The sequence below is a fragment of the Laetiporus sulphureus genome (assembly GCF_001632365.1).
Source record: "Laetiporus sulphureus 93-53 unplaced genomic scaffold LAESUscaffold_7, whole genome shotgun sequence".
NCBI lineage: Eukaryota > Fungi > Basidiomycota > Agaricomycetes > Polyporales > Laetiporaceae > Laetiporus > Laetiporus sulphureus.
Window position 1 is genome coordinate 297,024 of NW_024468516.1, and position 18,528 is coordinate 315,551.

General features: G+C 52.1%; 10 protein-coding genes and 1 non-coding gene across 11 annotated transcripts; 5 read left to right on the forward strand and 6 right to left on the reverse strand.

Annotated features, from left to right (window-relative positions):
- Window positions 1-36: 36 nt before the first annotated feature.
- LAESUDRAFT_695128 (uncharacterized protein) lies at window positions 37-2,089 on the forward strand. Its single transcript, XM_040906227.1, has 8 exons — window positions 37-219; window positions 269-432; window positions 482-562; window positions 610-782; window positions 833-1,009; window positions 1,062-1,226; window positions 1,282-1,501; window positions 1,560-2,089. The coding sequence occupies exons 1-8, from the start codon at window positions 88-90 to the stop codon at window positions 1,747-1,749; spliced, it is 1,302 nt and encodes a 433-aa protein (XP_040767275.1). The 5' UTR covers window positions 37-87; the 3' UTR covers window positions 1,750-2,089.
- A 120-nt stretch (window positions 2,090-2,209) lies between these two features.
- Window positions 2,210-3,704, forward strand: LAESUDRAFT_722499 (pre-mRNA-splicing factor SLT11). The gene is made up of 7 exons (XM_040908220.1): window positions 2,210-2,380; window positions 2,437-2,465; window positions 2,520-2,783; window positions 2,838-3,004; window positions 3,058-3,199; window positions 3,253-3,380; window positions 3,441-3,704. The coding sequence occupies exons 1-7, from the start codon at window positions 2,314-2,316 to the stop codon at window positions 3,598-3,600; spliced, it is 957 nt and encodes a 318-aa protein (XP_040767276.1). The 5' UTR covers window positions 2,210-2,313; the 3' UTR covers window positions 3,601-3,704.
- A 20-nt stretch (window positions 3,705-3,724) lies between these two features.
- Window positions 3,725-3,880, reverse strand: LAESUDRAFT_646398 (uncharacterized protein; the record flags this gene model as incomplete). Its single annotated transcript, XM_040903979.1, has 1 exon — window positions 3,725-3,880. One exon carries the CDS (start codon window positions 3,878-3,880, stop codon window positions 3,725-3,727), a length of 156 nt encoding a protein of 51 aa, XP_040767277.1.
- A 119-nt stretch (window positions 3,881-3,999) lies between these two features.
- On the forward strand, window positions 4,000-5,289 carry LAESUDRAFT_509228 (uncharacterized protein; the record flags this gene model as incomplete). Its single annotated transcript, XM_040902732.1, has 3 exons — window positions 4,000-4,027; window positions 4,085-4,731; window positions 4,784-5,289. The coding sequence occupies 3 exons, from the start codon at window positions 4,003-4,005 to the stop codon at window positions 5,252-5,254; spliced, it is 1,143 nt and encodes a 380-aa protein (XP_040767278.1). The 3' UTR covers window positions 5,255-5,289.
- A 108-nt stretch (window positions 5,290-5,397) lies between these two features.
- LAESUDRAFT_756492 (uncharacterized protein) lies at window positions 5,398-6,931 on the reverse strand (the record flags this gene model as incomplete). The annotated part of the gene is made up of 4 exons (XM_040912183.1): window positions 5,398-5,541; window positions 5,600-5,713; window positions 5,778-6,827; window positions 6,881-6,931. The coding sequence occupies 4 exons, from the start codon at window positions 6,929-6,931 to the stop codon at window positions 5,398-5,400; spliced, it is 1,359 nt and encodes a 452-aa protein (XP_040767279.1).
- An 826-nt stretch (window positions 6,932-7,757) lies between these two features.
- Window positions 7,758-9,749, forward strand: LAESUDRAFT_748165 (uncharacterized protein). Its single transcript, XM_040911504.1, has 3 exons — window positions 7,758-8,374; window positions 8,443-9,229; window positions 9,286-9,749. The coding sequence occupies exons 1-3, from the start codon at window positions 7,944-7,946 to the stop codon at window positions 9,637-9,639; spliced, it is 1,572 nt and encodes a 523-aa protein (XP_040767280.1). The 5' UTR covers window positions 7,758-7,943; the 3' UTR covers window positions 9,640-9,749.
- A 410-nt stretch (window positions 9,750-10,159) lies between these two features.
- LAESUDRAFT_722504 (uncharacterized protein) lies at window positions 10,160-10,591 on the reverse strand. Its single transcript, XM_040908221.1, has one exon. The coding sequence runs from the start codon at window positions 10,582-10,584 to the stop codon at window positions 10,378-10,380; it is 207 nt and encodes a 68-aa protein (XP_040767281.1). The 5' UTR covers window positions 10,585-10,591; the 3' UTR covers window positions 10,160-10,377.
- A 364-nt stretch (window positions 10,592-10,955) lies between these two features.
- On the forward strand, window positions 10,956-13,484 carry LAESUDRAFT_722505 (uncharacterized protein). The gene is made up of 4 exons (XM_040908222.1): window positions 10,956-11,037; window positions 11,087-12,447; window positions 12,497-12,738; window positions 12,797-13,484. Exons 2-4 carry the CDS (start codon window positions 11,152-11,154, stop codon window positions 13,239-13,241), a joined length of 1,983 nt encoding a protein of 660 aa, XP_040767282.1. The 5' UTR covers window positions 10,956-11,037; window positions 11,087-11,151; the 3' UTR covers window positions 13,242-13,484.
- Window positions 13,485-13,693: 209 nt separating this feature from the next.
- On the reverse strand, window positions 13,694-13,773 carry LAESUDRAFT_t26. Its single transcript has one exon. It is a non-coding gene; the product is annotated as a tRNA-Pro (tRNA).
- A 61-nt stretch (window positions 13,774-13,834) lies between these two features.
- LAESUDRAFT_722507 (uncharacterized protein) lies at window positions 13,835-16,526 on the reverse strand. Its single transcript, XM_040908223.1, has 14 exons — window positions 16,337-16,526; window positions 16,251-16,277; window positions 16,171-16,191; window positions 16,027-16,118; window positions 15,945-15,971; window positions 15,734-15,889; window positions 15,542-15,672; window positions 15,409-15,489; window positions 15,227-15,345; window positions 15,132-15,176; window positions 14,658-15,078; window positions 14,472-14,595; window positions 14,332-14,421; window positions 13,835-14,280 (listed from the first exon to the last, which is right to left on the reverse strand). Exons 1-14 carry the CDS (start codon window positions 16,477-16,479, stop codon window positions 14,030-14,032), a joined length of 1,728 nt encoding a protein of 575 aa, XP_040767283.1. The 5' UTR covers window positions 16,480-16,526; the 3' UTR covers window positions 13,835-14,029.
- A 567-nt stretch (window positions 16,527-17,093) lies between these two features.
- LAESUDRAFT_646253 (uncharacterized protein) lies at window positions 17,094-18,129 on the reverse strand (the record flags this gene model as incomplete). The annotated part of the gene is made up of 4 exons (XM_040903967.1): window positions 17,094-17,750; window positions 17,805-17,830; window positions 17,889-17,963; window positions 18,024-18,129. The coding sequence occupies 4 exons, from the start codon at window positions 18,127-18,129 to the stop codon at window positions 17,094-17,096; spliced, it is 864 nt and encodes a 287-aa protein (XP_040767284.1).
- Between the last annotated feature and the right edge of the window lie 399 nt (window positions 18,130-18,528).

Here is an 18,528-nt window from a genome sequence, read left to right on the forward strand (position 1 = left end):
CGCGTGCCGCAGTGCCGCGCTGAGCTGAGCCTTTGTGGCTACACTCACCTCGTCTCTTCATCGTACGCCGAAGCAAACTTTTGCTCAATGGCTACCGCTGCTGTAATGACAAACGGTTATGCAACATCTGGCGATTGGCAGGAACGCTACTATCATGTAGATCAGATCCTCGACAGACCAGGTCCCCGCACAGATCCCTCCTTCGCCGCTGGTGACGAGGTCAGTCTCCGATTTCAGTACCATGGTGTCCATGCTCATAGGTTTTTAGGTCAAGGACTTTTTGAGGAATAAATGCAAGATTCTTGTCATCGGTGCGGGTGGCTTGGGCTGCGAGATTCTCGCGAACCTCGCCTTGTCTGGTTTCAAGGACATCCATGTCATTGACATGGATACCATTGACATCAGTAATCTCAATCGACAGTTCCTCTTCAGGTATGCGATGCGTTAATTGTGCTTGATTACTCCCTGATGTGCTATCAAGGCCGAAAGACGTCGGCAAGCCGAAGGCGATTGTCGCTGCTGAATTTATAATGAACCGTGTGCCAGGCGTCAAAGTCACTCCGTAAGTTGCCATCCCGGTCAGAGGAGATATCCTGACGATCTTATCAGATATTATGGCAAGATCCAGGACAAAGATGATGATTATTACCTGCAGTTCAACCTCGTCATTTGTGGTCTGGATTCGGTAGAAGCTCGGCGATGGATCAACGCCACTCTCGTCAACCTAGTGGATCCTGAGAACCCAGAGAGTCTGAAGCCTCTGATTGATGGTGGCACAGAAGGTGTGTAGCCCAGCTCCGCTGACCTGCACCGTTTCTGAAGACAAAGCCAGGGTTCAAGGGCCAGGCTCGAGTAATTCTCCCAACCATTTCCTCATGCTATGAATGCTCCCTGGACATGCTTAATAAACCTACCGCCTTCCCGATCTGCACAATCGCCAACACGCCACGTCTGCCCGAACACTGCATAGAGTGGGCATCGGTACTACAGTGGCCGCGTGTCTTCGGAGGTACGCCTCTTGCCTGCTCTATAAATGTAACACCGACGCATCGTTCCAGTAGATAAAAAGCTGGACACGGATGATCCGGAGCATATCGGCTGGCTGTACAAAATGGCTCTGGCACGAGCGCAGGAATTCAAGATAGAAGGAGTGACATGGTCCTTGACGCAAGGTGTCGTCAAGAACATCATTCCTGCGATCGCTTCCACGAATGCCATCATCGCAGGTATATTTTGATGTCCTTCGTTCATAGCACTATATAGCTAAGCAGCCCGTAATAGCTTCGTGCTGTAACGAGGCATTCAAGATCGCCACGAGCTCTGCGGCGTACCTGAACAACTATTTCATGCTGATCGGCACTGATGGCGTCTACTCCTACACCTTCGAGCACGAGAGGCGGAAGGATTGTCCTGTGTGCGGTGGAGATGCACTCGACATTTCCGTCAGCAAGGAGTGGACCGTCGACCGACTAATTGAAATGCTGGTTGAGAGGCAGGACGTGTACGTTCTCGAGCTCTTCTTGACCATATCGCTGCATGCATGCTGACAGTTCCCACAGTCAAGTGAAGAAGCCCTCTCTCTCCACCGCGACCAAGCAAATTTACTTCCAAGCACCCCCGCAGCTCGAGGAACTCACGCGCCCCAACCTGGAGAAGAAGGTATCCGAGCTAGTGGAGGATGGCGACTTTATCACGGTGACGGCATCAAGCCTGCCGTTCAACTTGACTTTGCGAGTGAAATACATCTAGAACGCTGCTGTAGAGTTGTTGTGCATATCCTGTAGCATCCATTTGCGCATACCCTGCAAAGGCTCCGCGTCTGTGCTGAACGCATCTCATACTGACGGGCGTATCTTGGGGGTTCGATTCCCGTCACGGACTAGCTGCGGCTGCGGTTTCTGGAGTGGGTCGTGCATATGCATGTGTGCCAGTTTGTCGACAGCTTGCGAGCACCATGACACAGCTTACCAGGAGCTATCTCCGTTCTACTATACGTCTGCTATGCTATGTCCGTGGGGACCTAGATACAGCACGCTAAACTTACTTCGCCTCTTACTTCGGTAGTCCTGCGCCAAATCTGTTATCTCACACATCTTCGACACGGCCTTCGGCCGTGTATAAATAATGTATTTAAAAAAAAACTGACGGGCGCCTATCCTCTGATGGCAAGCTGCTGATTAAGACGAACAGCTGGCGCCACAGGCGCGCTCATCCTTTAGTCGTTCTTCCAGTACTGTTTCCTCGCCTTTGCGCCCGACTCGCCGTTCTTCGCTCAGACTGGCAGTCTGACCTCCCTCTGCACACTCTATCATCATGCCAAAGTTGGACATAAACAAGGCAGGCTGGGAACAGAGCGAGTTCCCAATCTTGTGTGAAACATGTCCGTTGTTGCATGCTTTCTTCTCTAAATGACATGTTGACATTGTGAGGGCACAGGTCTCGGCGACAATGCATTCGTTCGAATGGTATGTTCAATTGCCAGTATCGTCTATGCAGCTGTAAGCTCATGACTGTCACAGTCCAAGCAAGAATATGGTCGATCTTGTGGAACTTGTGCTCGACCCTTCACTGTCTTCCGCTGGAACCCAGGCACCGGTATGCGCTTCAAGACGACGGTGATTTGCCAGACTTGCGCAAAGATTAAGAATGTGTGTCAAACGTGTTTGCTGGATCTCGAGTATGGCCTGCCAACACAGGTCCGCGACACCGCGCTGGCGATCGAGAACGAGGCCCCGACGAGCGAGATAAATAGGGAGTACTATGCTCAGAATCTGGAGGGAAAGGTGCGTAGGCCCTTCTTGAAATGTTGTGCACTTGATTGCTGATACGCTTTGTAGCTGGAGGGAAACAGGTCATTACTGGACTCTAGCCGCGCATCCTCAGCAGGAAAGGAAATGCTGAAGCAACTTGCCCGCACTGACCCTTACTACAAGCGCAACCGGCCGCATATATGCTCCTTTTACGCCAAAGGCGAGTGCAATCGTGGTGCTGACTGCCCCTTCAGGTATGTACGCCGTGCGCGTAAGTTGTCCCTCGACCAGCTGACTGGTGAGACAGGCATGAGATGCCCGTGAACAATGAGCTCTCGAAGCAGAATATTCAGGACCGGTATCATGGTCGAGAGGACCCTGTGGCAAAGAAAATCTTGTCACAGCATGCTGCTAATATGGGTCTGCAACCTCCGGAAGATCAGTCCATTGTACGTCGACCATCTATCCGCCTTGGTGTCTGTGCTAAACTGTCCGTCGCTAGATGTCGCTCTTTCTCACTTCACTGCCCTCCACTGCGACTGAAGAGAACATCCGGACGTGGGTGGTCAAGTCTCTTCCCGCCATTGATCCCGCACAAATCAAATCCGTCGTCCACGTCGCGAAGTCGAGGTGTGTTTAGCCCATTTATCTCTGCTGTTCACGAGTGCGCTGATACATTGCACCCTGAAGATGCGCGTTCGTCAACTTTAAGGACAGGCCTTCAGCAGAGCTAGCTGCACAGGCTTGGGCCAATGGGTTTGAGATGGAGGGTCAAACTGCGAGTGTGAAATGGGGCAGGAGCAAAGGCGCAGCTGGAAAGCCCAAGCTGGCTGCTGAGATTGCTGCATAACATGTCTGTGATCAGCCTCGCGGTGTACGGTTGTAGTATATCTATGGTAGTCTCACTTTATCACCTGTAGAAACCAATGCAACTTGGATAAGTGCTTGTCGTTCAATCATTGCCTTGAGCAAAATTATTGAAGGTGAAAGTAAAAACCAAAATAAATATTGAGACCCGTAGGTCTACCACTCCGGGAAAGCGTGTCATCCTTGTGCAGGGGCCATGCTAATCTTCTCTGTATCGTTCCAATTTTTTCGTATGTCACCCCGAAGGGGACAATAATAGACATCAGACAATTGACCCGTTAGGCAGAGATTTGCATTTTGTCCAGCCTGCGGGTTAATCACGTGACCTTTAACAGTTCCTCCAGTTTGTCTGTCAGCTTTGAGTCCGTTCACGTTCACATCAGAGATGAGCAGTGAAGATAGCTGCAGAGGCAAGGCTCTTCAGCATTTTTGTTCGTGTCGCTTAGTTGACAGTGACCAGTGATTAGCAACAGAGACACTCCGTCTCCTGGCTGAGACATGCTCCATCGCTGTCGAAACACTACAACAGCCACCGTCCACTATTTCCTCCCCTGCTGCGACACCCGCCTGTTCCGTTCTACATAAAGATTTTTTGTCCCTCCTCACGTTGGTCTACACATCCACGACGAAGGTCGCGCTCGCATTTCGACCACAAGAACCTGCATACAAGGCCGCACTCGCGCCTCTTCGAGATCTAGCGGGCAATGTTACTGCACTGACTTCCTGTGCAACGCTCTTCGACGCCCATGGTGCGACGCTCGCGGAGGAAGCACGAATGGTGGTGAAGGGCGTTCTTGAGGCGGTAAGTGCGTTCGCGTCCGGCTTCCTGGATGGCAGCGACTACCTAGTACGCACGGGCGCGGTGCATGACTTGGTCGACAAGGCAAAACGAGGCTTCCCCACCGACAACCGTGCTGCCATCCGGAGTCGATGGATCTCTGACAGAGGGATGCTAGAGGACTCGCTAGCGGAGGTGATGAGCATGATTGAAGATAACGAAGACATGGACCGCGATGGCGATGAGGATGAAGAGTTCGATAACGATGAGTGGGATGAGCTCGGACTAGGTTCTAGCAAGAAGATGTCCGAAGTTGAGCTGGATCACGTAAAGAAGGTACGGATCATTTGATCCTGGACGTCTGAACATCCTGACATGGGTGGTATAGATCCAACCTCTACTTCGCTTCACAACTCTCCTACACAAGCGCGTCCAAATTGATGTTCTCTCCAACATTCCCATGGCCACATCTCCTAATTGTCTTGCACCCCTTGATGCCCTCCCCGCTCACTCGCACGCCCTCCTTGTGGCTTCTGAGGAAGTTATCGCGTCATTGTATGCACCGCCGGACCCGTCTTCTATCGCTTCTGCAATCTCGCCCTTAGCTGAATCGGTCCGAGACTTGCATGCAACACTGCTCGGTGGAGAGCTTCTTCCACCACGACGTGCGGATGATCAAGATGTGGATGCGCTAACGCGGGACGTGGCGTCTATGACAGTCGGTGCGGGAGGTGCGTCGAGATCGGCGAAGCAGGAGAGGGACGTGCGCAAGTGGTTCGATACATGTTTCAAACAGATCGAAATACTGTCTGCAAGTATAGGCGATACACTAGCCCTTGAGGTTATGAATGCAAGATGATGGTGCACGCTGCCCTTCTACGTCTACCACACACGTGGATGGGTCAATCTGCTGAGACTACTGGAGCGTTTCACTCACAAACAATGCCTGAATCGGATTCAACATGAAGCAGGAGACCACTGATAAACTGACCAGAGTCCGTCTCAACGCATATGCACATTGTCCGCTTTTTCCTTGAAATATGCACCGAGTACGTTTGGATAGACTGAGATGGATTTGCGACTGCGCAGCTTTTCCTCGAAACACAAGATCTTGTCGTGCGCGGCTTGTAAATCGAAGGCATGGTTCTGCGCATACGGCCGTTAGCAAGGCACGGTCTAGGATTTACGAAGAAGAATCACTGACAGCCTGTTCAGCCCGTTTTGCACGAGCTTCCTCGCGCATCTTATTCAGCTCGCTTCTCCGCTGTTCTTCCTTTTCCTTACGGTTCAAGCCTGAATCAGGCGTGGAGCTCCCGGGCTATTGCAAAGACATCAGCACGCACTCAGACTCATCTCCGTTAACTATCGCCGATGGCACGTACCTTCGTGAATAGCTGCGCATAAACACTGGCATCTCGGAGGTCGAAGTCGGCTCTGCCGAGGCTAGCGGCTGGCTTCCTCGCAGCAACATCGGCCAGCCCAAGAAGATGAGAATTTGGGTGTTTGGTGGTGACATCGGACTCCTTGTTTTCAACCGATGGTAAACGCTTTGAAAATGCTGGCGTTGTAGAGACAGTACCGGTTTTGTTCTTCTTGATCGTAGGCAGCTTCCGCTTCTTAAATACCGGCTGCGTCGGATCCTCTACCTTCGAAGGAGACTTATCGTGCTCTTCCGCCGCCGGCGCAGGTACAGATGGTGTTATGGCAGGAGGCGTAACCTTCACGGCCTCTTCCTTGGGTAGGGATCGTTTGGTACTAATAGGAGGACCCGAATACTTTTCTCTGGATGTGCCACGAGAAGCGGGGTGAGGGAGCTTGCGCTCATTCCGGATATGGGTGACCTTCCCTTCTTCCTTGTGTTTCGCCCGTGATCGCTTGGAGGCTTGGATAAGTTTTCTGCCCTTACTTTTCGTCGTAACAGCGGCTCTCTTCAGCGAGGGCGGCGCAGGCTCTGGAGTGAAATCATCATCATCGGGGTCCACCGCGAGCAGGCCCAGCGGATCCTCCTGCTCCTCATCTTCGTCGTCGGTCCATACCACCGTGCGCTTCACCTTCTTACTCGACTTGCTGGAGGACGAAGCAGCCGGTCGTGCTGCCTTGACTTTGGCAGGCGGCTGTGGTGTTCGTTTCGGCAGCCTGACTAGAGGAGGAGGCGAGGGAGAAGGGGAAGGGGATATAGCTGCACGAGGGGAAGGTCGATCCTTCTCGCCATCGTCAATGTCGACGTCTTCGTCGTCCTCGACATCGATCTCTGACTCACCCTCGTCCGAATCGACCATGACTTCTGCGCTTGCCTGGCTACTCTCCACTATCTTCGGCCTCTTCCACCTACGTGGCACAGAATAGTCTCCTATTTCATCCTCCGAACGTTGTTCGTCGTCCGACTCTATACGACGTTTGGAAGGCTTGGACGACCCCGGGCGCTCGACGACCTGTTTGCGCAGAGTCAAACATAGAGGAGCACACGACAAGGCTGAACAATTACCTGAGACGAATTCACCAAGCCTGATTTGGGTATCTTGATGCGAAACGACATTGTTGGTTTGGGATGTGCACAGAATGTGGCGGCGCGTCGAGGATCGTAATCTGAGATCTGAGCGGAAATCGGGCGTCGAGACTCCGCCATCAATATTCAATTGTTACCCGTTTGCAACGAATGAATCTTAATCATTGTTATTTACTGTCCGGGCAGGAGATGTCAGCATGCTGCCTCATATCTATCTACGCAAAGGTATGCAACGCAGCAGGAAAATTGAGAGATTATCAGGATCGTTGCAGATTGTCTATAGACCGCTGTACGGGTCCATGAATGTCCGAGATCAGCAGGCACTTCCCAGCTGCAAGGACGCTGCTAGTAGGAGCGCAGTCTCCTCCTCGCAGATGCTAGCAAAGAGTTCGACGATGTCGTATGCGTGGAATATGGACACTGCAGATATGTCGAAATAACTCCAACCTAAATGCGTCACAGAACGCATTGCGGCTGCTATCAAACCGCGAATGACACTACGGTGTAGTAGGTGGTACTACAGGCCACTCTCTGATCATCTAAGCCTATCATCGTGTGATTAGTCCGATCATGTACTGGCTTGATCGGCGGAGATACGGAGGCAGACAGAGACTTGCCTTTCAGCCACGCAAGCTGAATATATAGATATTGTCTGTAGCAGCCATGATATCAGTCTATATAGTTTCTAGCTAGGCAAGCCAGATCTATGCGAAAGCACGCCCTCAGCGTTACAGATGCATTCAACGATCGACATTGATTTTGATATCGGCGGCAAGACGAACATGATTGCTCGTGCACCTCGATTAGTAATAATCGGGATTCCAACCATGGCACGCCACCAGCGCGTTTCGCTTCCTCTAACTCAGCTAGAGGATCCACTCCACGGCTCTTCCGTACACTTGTTGCGCACAACAGCGCAATCTGCTATATCGACACCTCGAACTCTTCCTGTGTTATCGCTAGCTACGCCGCCTGAAGCGACGATCCCCGCACATCGCAAAACTTTGCGCCTTTAAGCGTGCTGTCAGGCACCAAGGACGTTATGGCAGTTAGCTGGGGCGAATCAGTGAAAACAGCCCAGAATGTGAGCTGGGGTGGGGCTCAGTTGACAAGTACAGAAGCAGATACCGTGACAGCGAGAGCTTGGGCATCTTACCAAGGTGACAACTACGCTGGCTCGAGCGGGTGGACAAATGGGAATTCGGGCTGGGGGAGCTCTGCTGCAGAAATTGGTTCGGAAGCGGATGCGAGCGTAAATGGGTGGCAGGCGCCATCTGCGCTCAATACTCGTCCTCCCGCAAGCGGGACGGATACATCTCCTTTTGCCACTATGCTCGACTCGTCAAGCCATGCGCGCAAGGACTCGCATTTGGCGACTGTCAGCGGCGATGCTCACGCACGATCCCCGTCGCTGCCCACATCAGAAGATGACCTCGGTAGTGGGCCGCGATACTCATGGAACAGGTATATAACGTGAGTCTGCGCCATGCCATCTGTCCGCCTGTATAGAGTTACCTGACATTCTTCCTTCCTAATCGTAGCACCGTCGCACGCGCTGTCGCACAAAAATTGGAGGTTGACGCAGCGAAAGACAAGTGTGACGGCCTAAATCGCTTCCGTCAATCGCCCCAGGCCAAGTACTTTAAACAAGAAAGAGCCGAGTCCACGGAACGGCTGTATTTTGCGCAGCGCAACGCTTACAAGCATGCGCGCGACGAGTATCATGAGGCGCTCGATCTGCTCACAGAATTCCCTTCCCGGATACGTCCTCTCAATGCAGACGAGGAGGCCGGGGCTGAGCCATTGCCCAGTAACGAGGAGTTGCAGCAGTACTCCAAAGATGTGAGGCATTGGCTTGATGAGCTTGCACCCTACGTTGAGCGACTGCGGGAAGATGCGAAGGCGGCCCCCTCAGCGTCAGGCATACACAACGACGGTGTTGAACGCTCGATTCAGCCACTTGCTGATAGGCAGGCTCGCGATTGTGCAGGCATACACGACCGCGTTGAAAAGCTCGAAATTAAGTTCAGCAACCTCCACGACTACTGCCGTGATCTGATGGCGGATTCGCATAATTTGCTCCGCCAGGGGCTCCAAGAGCTAGACGGCGCCGAGAACATGGACGTCGAAGACGGCGAGGCCACTCCTGCCCCGCCAGTCTTCCGATCTCAGGTATCGCAAGGGCAGGATGATGTAGATGGCAAGCTTGCGACATTGAAGCAGTTGCGCGAGCAACTAAGTTCACTCAAAAAGCGGGATCATCATTGGTGGCAAGAGCAAGCACAGCTCCGCATCGATAATGAGAAATTACAGTTCCAATGCGCTATAGTAAGTGCTCGACTATCAGCGCATTAAAATATAGTTCTGATGTTTTCTTCGTGCAGCTCGAGGAAGAGCTCGCACGGTGCAGGACGGAAGTGTCCAATCAGGCACATAGCATACAAGAGCTTCGCAATTCCCTTGAAGCCCTTAGGGCTCAGCCCTCACCGCCGGTAGCGCCCAACATGGAAGAGATCATTGCACGAGTCAAGGAGAGCATGGACTCGTCATGGCGGTCGGATGTCAATCAAGCGCTCTCCTGCATGAGCCAGGGTTTTGAGCAGGAGCTCCGAGCCCAGCAAGATGCGGTCTACTCAAGGATCTCTGCGGACATGCAGCCATCTTTGCTGGTGTTGAAGACTGTGCAGACATTTATGGAAAATGCGAGGCGGAAAGGACAATCGATGGATGCCGTGTAAGATCCTTCTTCGTTCGGTTTTCGTCTCATGCATCTGTACTAGTACTTTTCTATATGTCGCATTGACTGCTTGCATGCATACCCAAGGGATAATTTTATGGTCTCTCTCACCAATTTGCCGTGTGATATTTGTTCACTTTATTCCCGCTACGACAGTAGTGGGTCTTAGCGAAAAGATGGGGAACCAGTTTCCCGCCAAAAATCGACATCACGTGAAAAATGACGTTAATTCACGGGACTGCTCCACTGGGATGTGAAAAAACTCTCCGCTGCCTAGAGAAAGAAAGATGACCTCGCTTTGGCGCGCGCACGTACGGCGTGCATACAGTCACTATATGCGTCGCATAACATTGTAACAAAATATATTCGTTGGCATCTACAGAAACGTCCATAGCACTACCAAGGAACACAATCACTTGTCAGAATGGAACAGTGCCCAAGTGTTGAAATCGATATTGTAAACTGTATCGAGAACTTAGACAGGTACGGCGACTGCAGCAACTGACGAGACGTACGTACCGAGAGCATGCCAGATACCATGGACCATTGAACAGCAGACGTAATGTGAACTGTATTCAAAGGTTGGAGCTTAGAGCGTCAGAGACGGACATGAATGCCAGAAAAACTCGCGACTCATCTTGTGGGTCGACTCAGCGATGCACGCCCGTGAGTGAGCCTCACGGTACAAAACCTTCAGCAATTGATAGAATAACGTACGGCTTCGCCAATACCACTCACGCTAGCCAAGCCCGTGTCCGCTCACTCTTGCAGTCGACACTGCAATAGGTACATACACGTACCCGCCAGCAGTCGCCTGCATCATCAACTTGCCGTTCCTCTCGCCAAAGGTGTTCGTGAAGTTCGCCTTGACGTTGTGTGAGATGCCATACTGGCGTGATGTGTACGGTCTTTGTGCCCGTAGATCAACCGCCACGGCCGCACACATTAGACAGCTCGCACACATGACCCGCAGTAAGAACAACACGGCGTTCACTGATGTGTATAAGCCGTACCATTGCGATGTACTCACAGTACTGCGTGCACTTGATTGTATGCCAATCCCGTACACATCTCGTGGACGCGGATGCTGACACAGCGTCTCTTGAATGAACGTACGGGTCAGATACAGACCAGAAATGTGCTGGGCGCGATCTGCTCGTCGTAGCGGGCGCTGCCGGTACCGGCCCTATCCTTATCAATCGCAGCGGCGCAGAGTCCCATTTTCGTTAGTCGCGCCGGCCGGTGGCTCATAGCACGTGTTGTTGTGGATCTCGCGAGGCTTGGAGCTTTGAGTTAGCACTTCTTGTCCACTGTCTCACCGAACACTGCCACTATCCTCTGGCCCTAGGAACACCAACTGATATCGACAAGCCCAACGGAGGCATATTCGACACAGCCAGTGAGTAGTGCCACTACCTAATTTGTCACCATACGTAATTCATGAAGTAGCGTTACAGCCACCGCAGGTCACCCACCCAGATTTTGCACTATAGTTTAGTCTACAACTGCCAGGATGAATCACAACGACCAAGAATCCGTCTTGAATTTCTCTGATGTTGTCCATGACGACCCTCTTGGCGGAGACGACTCGCGGCATCTATCTGGCATCGACACTATGTCTCTGCCACCATCTGACGTCTATGCGCATGATGATCTCTCGCTTGAGGGTCAGCTGGGTTCTCTGCACGACACTGTCTCGCACGACCACTCGCAGACTCATCTCTCTCTCTCTGGCTCGGACATGCCTTCCTTCTCCGTCGAGCAGCTCGAGCACGAACTCGCTAGTCTGCTACGTCAGAATACCTCCACTAGTTCATCCTTTTTAAATACTGCCGTCCAACAGCGTCAGGGAGTAGTGCAACAGAGCTTGCTGGGTAACTCGAGCCTCACCTCCGTCGGCGAGGACAGCGCAGCGGCTCTCGGAATGCTGGGTCTCAACTTGAGTGGGCTTGCGGCGGCTGTACTAGCGGCACATGTACAGGCGGAGGAGAACGAGCGAACAGCTGAGGTGCTCGCAGCGGCAGAGCGTGCCGATTATTCCCGCCCTCACCAGAATGGCTCCGGGAAGGAGAAGACTCGGACGGCCCCTGCATTCCACTCTCTCACTGCCAATGAGGACTCCACCCTCGTGGGTGCGGCAAATACATCTGGGAACGGGACCGCCAGCGGAACAAATGGCCAGGAATACGTCTACGACGATGACGAGGGAGAGAGCGAGAAAGAGGACAATCTCGACGTATGCATTGCCAACACGCGGAGGCGCTCCTCGCCAATTCCAGCTGCATCCCTCACCGACGACACCTCTCCGAGCCCGACAGACTTCACCGACATCAATGACATACTCACCCATTTCACACACTTCGATCGGGACCACGGAAGCCGGCACGGAGGCACGCCCGACATCGCATCCTCAAGCCAGCCCGTGGCAAGTACATCTCACATGCCAAATTACAGTCCATCACCTGAAGACGACCAGATGGATGAATATGGCCAGCGTATCCCTCTAGGAGCACCGAAACAAGATGGTTCGCCGACTATCCCGGAACTCGACGAGCTCGAGGAGGCCGACGAGCTTGTGGATGATCACGATCAGCCGTTGGGTTCGAGCTCCTCCAGCCCGCCCAGGGAGATGAAGGATGATGGAAAAAAGAAAAAGAGCGACCGGGAAAGATTAGTAAATGCGCACGCATGCGATCGATGCTCAAAGTCGTTCAGTCGACGAAGCGATTTGGCACGGCACATGCGTATCCACACCGGCGAGCGGCCATTTGAGTGCCCCGAGCCTGGGTGCGGAAAGACATTCATTCAGGTACCGTCTTTACAGCCGTTATTGCGCTCCGGCTTACGTGTCTCTGAAGCGATCCGCTCTGCATGTGCATTTGCGCACGCATACTGGAGAAAAGCCGCATGTATGCGAGTATCCCGGCTGCGGAAGGACGTTCGGCGACTCGAGCAGTCTGGCGCGGCATCGGCGGACGCACACTGGGAAGCGGCCATACAAGTGCGAAGACCCAGTCTGCGAGAAGACCTTCACTCGGCGTACTACTCTGACGGCGCATATGCGAACACACGACCCGAACTGGGAGCCTGATCCAAATATGTATGTATTCTCACCAGCTCCGATCATGATGCTGTATAGTGCTGACATTCACCCATAGCAAATACAACTTCAAGGCAAAGCGGGTCAAACTGGATAGTACGACCGCTGATCAAGAGCTCGCAGCATCTGTACAACAGTTGTCTGCGTTATTGGCGCAAGGTGACCCGATTGTGCGACAGCAAGCGAACTTGGAGCCATTGGACGCTCAAGCAGCAGCGGACATCGGCGACGAGCTGTCAGCTGTCATAGCACAGGCCTACGCACAGGTCTACGAGGAGGAGGACGACGAGCTCGATGAGTCTGAGACGGAGCAGGACCAGGTTGCTACCATCGGTCTTAACACCAGCGAAGCGCGCGACGAGGACGCCCCGTTGTCAGAGGATGATCAAATGCAGCTGTCGGAGGTGCTGGGTGACCAGGATGGTGAGCAGTTTCCTGTGCCTTTGCGGACACGAACCGGGAAGGACGTTGTGACTGTTGTGACCGGTAAACGAAAACGATGAGGCATTGAGGGGCCGTCGCCGTGAATGATCCATGATCAGTGTAAGTATGCGAGGAGCATGTAAATAGCCGGTAGGTCTTTGCTCTCATTGTCTCAGCCTTCCAATGAGAAGCCGTGCTCTGTTTGCTCCTGACGCACGCAGTATATATGCGCTGAGTGCATATCGGAGGCGTCGCGCATCGTGTGATGATGATTTCGGCATGTGTTGCAATGTCCTGTAGCTGATAAATATATCTACGAAGACAGCACAATATGCCGCCTGCTAATTTACGAATAGTTCGTGCCGGCAAAGCAGCAGGCGTGGGCGGTTTGCAAGCCACCGACACCAGTCGACTTAGGCACCTCTTCAATCATGTCGATCTTCAAGTAGACATACTCCAAAGACAGTCCCGCTATGTACATTTGCTCGCGCTTCAAACTTTATTGCTGAGGACATATAAAAATGTTACAAAAGGGCTTGACCGGGAGTCGAACCCGGGGCCTCCTGCAATCACTAACCCGAAGCAGGAATCATACCACTAGACCATCAAGCCGCTGTAGTTGGACACTCAAGTATTCTTGATAGAGAATTATTTATATGCTTTGAGCGTCAAGGCGCGAAGACCATTGGGCCGTTTATAAACCTTACTCGCCAATTGAATAACAGTGGTGAATCGAGCTTACGACTAACGGCATTTAAACTTGACGGGTATTCTGATAATGTCCATACATGCCCAGATCCTAACCGCAATGTCCTTGAAACGCCCACCGTATAGCGCTATGAGCGAATATCTGCCCGTGGAAAAATTCCTACAACCCTCCCAGCCGTCCTCCCGGCAGACGGGGCCTCGGCCCGACTAACGGTAAGAATGTGCTAGACGTAGAGTAACTTGGAGTACTCTCGCTAGCCAATGAACCGCCGATTTGGTCATACGTGATGTTGTTGAGAACAGCATCGACGTTCCTGTAGTAGGTATTGCCATGATCATCCGCATAGTTGAAGGTGTTGTTGCTCGTGCCGTTGCCGTAATTACCGCTCGACGTCTCAATGAAATCACCAGCTATCGAGAGAATTAGATCTGTCTTTATTGCACCGAACGCGTAGTCCTTACTGGCAAGCTGACGTTCCGTAATGGTAGATCCTAAGATGAAGGGGCTCGGCAGGGAGACATGGTCATATGAATGGTCAAAGTTTGCCGTCCCTGGGGAAGTAGGTGAGAAATTTATAAATATGCAGCAAGAGTTGACGCACAGGAGGTTCCGTTAGCGTTCAGTGCGGTATAGTTAATGGAAAGCGGGTATGAGAACTGGTCCGTGAGACAGGCGACCCCGTTGTGGGTAGAGTAGAAACTTCCCGACGCAGTCTGTGCGACGTTCTGTGAAAAGAGAGCATCAGTCAACTGTTTGGTGCTTCATGATTCTGTACGCCTAGATATACCTGAACATAGAAGTCGTCTAGGTAATACTGCGTGTTTTGATACTTTAAATTCTGCGACCAGACAACGTGTGTGTATACTCCACTCCCGCTCAGGATGTCGGCCTCTATTTGTATGTTGCGGGTGGCGGAGACCGTGACTTTGACGTCACCATTCGAACCAACAATGCCGGTCGTGCTTGTTTCGGCATATGGCTGGACATCGTAGACCGTGATGTTGCCAGTAGTCCGTTCCGAAGAAGAATCTAAGACAACCTGCAAGTTGCCGGAAACGTACCAATTGTCGTTGATAGCGTGGTCGGACTCTGCTGATACAACCGCAACGCTGATGTTGTGTGACCGACCATCTGTTAGCACTGGTACAAAAGGCGTCAAGTCAAGGAAGTAGGTCGGAAGGTCAAGTGCGCCATAGGACGTGATCGGTCTGTTGAATGTCGTCAGCGGGGAGTTCAAACCCAGAGCGAGAAATACCCTTACCGCCATGCTGGTGGCGAGATTCCCCCGGTGAAAATTACCGCGTATCTGGCAGCCGCCAATCAGCTGAGATGAGATATATTGAGGGCCGTGCGTACGGGAAAGCGACCCCTGCGAGCTGATCGTCGACAAGCAGCTGGACTTCACGGAAAGGCCCGTTTCCGTAGGTGGTTTCACTCGGAAGATCATCAAGGTACTCGTTGGCAACATTATAATACTGACATAATGAGTGTCCAATCAGCAGGATCGCATCAATGCAATCGTCAGGAATGTTGCGCACCCAAAATTCTTCATCGCCATTACCGGAAGCGTACAATTCGGCGTATACCGCAACTGCGTTTTCAGGGACAGTCACATCAATCTGTGCAGGAAGGTCAGAGGCGCGGGTACGTTTCATTGCTATCTCGTCGCACCGAAAACGTGGGAGGCACAGATGCCTGATCACTCGTGGTGTTTGACAGTGTTGATATGGGTATGATTATATCCGCACGGGGTGCAGCAGGATATTCTGATGAGGAGGCATAGAACGTCGCCGTCACCGTAGCTAAAAGATGAATCTATAAGTTTTGGTCACGTCTCCATGACAAGACAACATTGAGACTCACATGCGTATTGTCCAGTAAGACCATCCTCAAGCAGGTTATCAAGTTCAAACAGAAATGTGCCGGGTTCTGAAAAAAGTGGAATATAACGCGTCACGTCTTTCACGTATGTCCAGATAATCCCGTCTGTTGTGGGCTCAGGCGTCGATGTCCTCCATACTGGTGTTCAGGCATCAGCCCAAGTATTTCTGCTTTAGTATGAGAGGATACTCACTCTCGACATTCTGGAATGTGAAGATTCCTAGCGATTCATCAGATGACTTACACAAACCACATAACATACGTATCACACTCACCTAGTCGATCATATTGAGTACCGTTGGAGGTGACCGTCAAATTGAGGGTAATGCCGGCCCAAGATCCAGCCTCTCCACATTCGGTCGGCGGTCTATATTCACACGGTGTGAGAAGCATCTAAAGCTTTGGGCAAAGAAACTTGCGTGTAACTAGCGATTGCCGGTCTGGTTGCATGTTCAAAGTCGGAACGCCAATCGATAACTGGGCAATAGAGTGTACTCACTGATAATACGAGTTACCGAATGTATGGCTGCAAGGTCCCATCACGATCAGCGTCGGGCATTAAAGTGATGGATCTGCAATACTCACTCAATGAGCTCTAGAGTGCACTTCTGTGCGTCTTCGGGAAATGGAGGTGGTTGAGCGACCTGGAAGTCCATGAGTACCGCGGAATGCGACGCCGATGCCCAAATGAGCCCCAAGCTCAGCGGCCGCAAGAACTGCTGCAGCATGACGGTCTCTTCAGTATCTCCGAGACAAACAAAGACGTAGCCTGGGGACCTACCCGTTCTCTCACCCGTCATCGCTTATATACTGCAGAGATAGACCCTGAGACTTCCCAGTGGGAACTGCTCACGAAGCATGTGCCAGTCGGCAAGTGAGAGGCGGCCGCAATTAGACTAGATAATCGTCGTAGCGGACATTGTCGTCGAGAACACTCGAGCGGAGCAGCTTGCAGTGGCATAGAATGGTCGAATCACGGTCATTGGTATCATCTATAATGCGGTAGAAATCGTCATATGTGATACCGTGTATGAAGAGAGTCAAATAAAGCGCCGGCGGCCGTACTACGTGTCGGGAACGATTAGCGCTGCATATGAGTGGCTTTAAGCGAATGGTATCTAAGTAATGATAAATACTATGTATCTGCTAACGTATACATGGCGCAAGTGATGTCTGCAGTGGCCGGGATCTCGGTATTCTGACCACAACAACGAAAATGTGCCTCGGAGCGGGAACGTGAAACAACACAATCCCGATGAGGGCGGCGCGCGCCCAAGCACAGCCTAAACAGCACATCACTACCGGAGAGGAACCACTTTTCAGAACGCATGCATACCTTCAACTACACCTCTTGGTTGAGGATATCATCATCGTTCAAGGGACTGCTTCCAGTCGGCGTGCGATCCTCCCTCTCCTCCCTCGGTTCTGCATAGAAACCGCCCTCAGGATCCTCAGGCAACTCTGCCGGTGGATCGTGCGACCAGGTATCAGAGTCGACTGTCGCGGTACGGCTCTTCTTCTTTGACTTCCTCCCATGCGTTCCTGACTCTGTATCTGCAATGGAATATGCATCCTCTGTCCTTGCCCATCGGTCCTTCTTATCCTTCTTCTTCCTCCGATTCTTCTTCTGCCCATCCGCCGGCGGAGTTGCGTCCTCAAAATTGGCAGGATAGCGCCATCTCGTACTAGTTGACTCTACGCTCGCACGATCCCCGTTTGCCCCATAGTAGTGCTCTTCGCTCCGATTCCAGAACTCTCCACTGGCACTTGCGTTCGGACGAGTCTCTCCCCCCTCATTGGATGCAAGACTGGGGTTTGAGCCAGCAATCTCCCCTTGTGCATACGGCTGATCTCGCAAGCTCGAGGATGGGAGGCGTTCGTTATATCGGTTGGCCCATTGCGATCGCCGTTCCTTGCGTCTGATCTCGGACGTATCGACAAGGCCGTATCGCTGTACCCATTTCGGTGTACGTCGGTGGTTCTTATTGTTGCGGATGTTCTGTGAGGGTGTGAGCAATGACATTCACGCTCACAGTGATTGGAGTATAATGACCTGAATGTAGAAATTATGAACATGACCTGGCGGGCAAGGTTAGATTAGGAATGGCGATAGCATGGAAAAGCGTTCAGTGCTTACCAGGTATGTAGCCGCAGATTGTAAGCAGCAAGTTGAGAAAGAAATCGGATCCGATACCAAACCTCGCAGCGACGGCTGAGGAGAACGTCCGTCAGTATCGGTTGTGACGTCGTCTTGGGTCGAAGAGATGCATACCTAGAGGAGGGAACAACGTGCCCATAATGCACAATAGTATGGCATAGCCATGGTGCCTCCTTGGAGTAAGGTCGACCTTCGTGAAGGTCTGCGGTCTGGATGTCATGCCGGCGAACACGAGCGGAAGACTCGGAGGACGTAACTGTGCAGCAGGAGCAGCAGGCCTTCCTGCGCGGTCCCTAATCTCAGCCACCTCGACTGGTTTGTTGTGACCGCTTTGTCTGTGACGGGTCCGTCACATCTCAAGACCGTCGCGACTGTCTCAGTCTGCGCCACATTCGACTTGGCAATAGCATCGCCAAGCCTCGCATTACATGCGGTTCGTCTAGAAAGTAATGGAAGATCGCCGGTTGCGAACGTTCCAGGCATTCATGCCGGACATGAGCGAAGTGGATCTAATATAGAATGGGCGCCCGCACGCAATACGCTCAGTACATAGTGAATAGTAAGTAGATTAATCATGGTCTTGACTCCGGCGCTGGTAGATAATACCTTCCTTCAAACA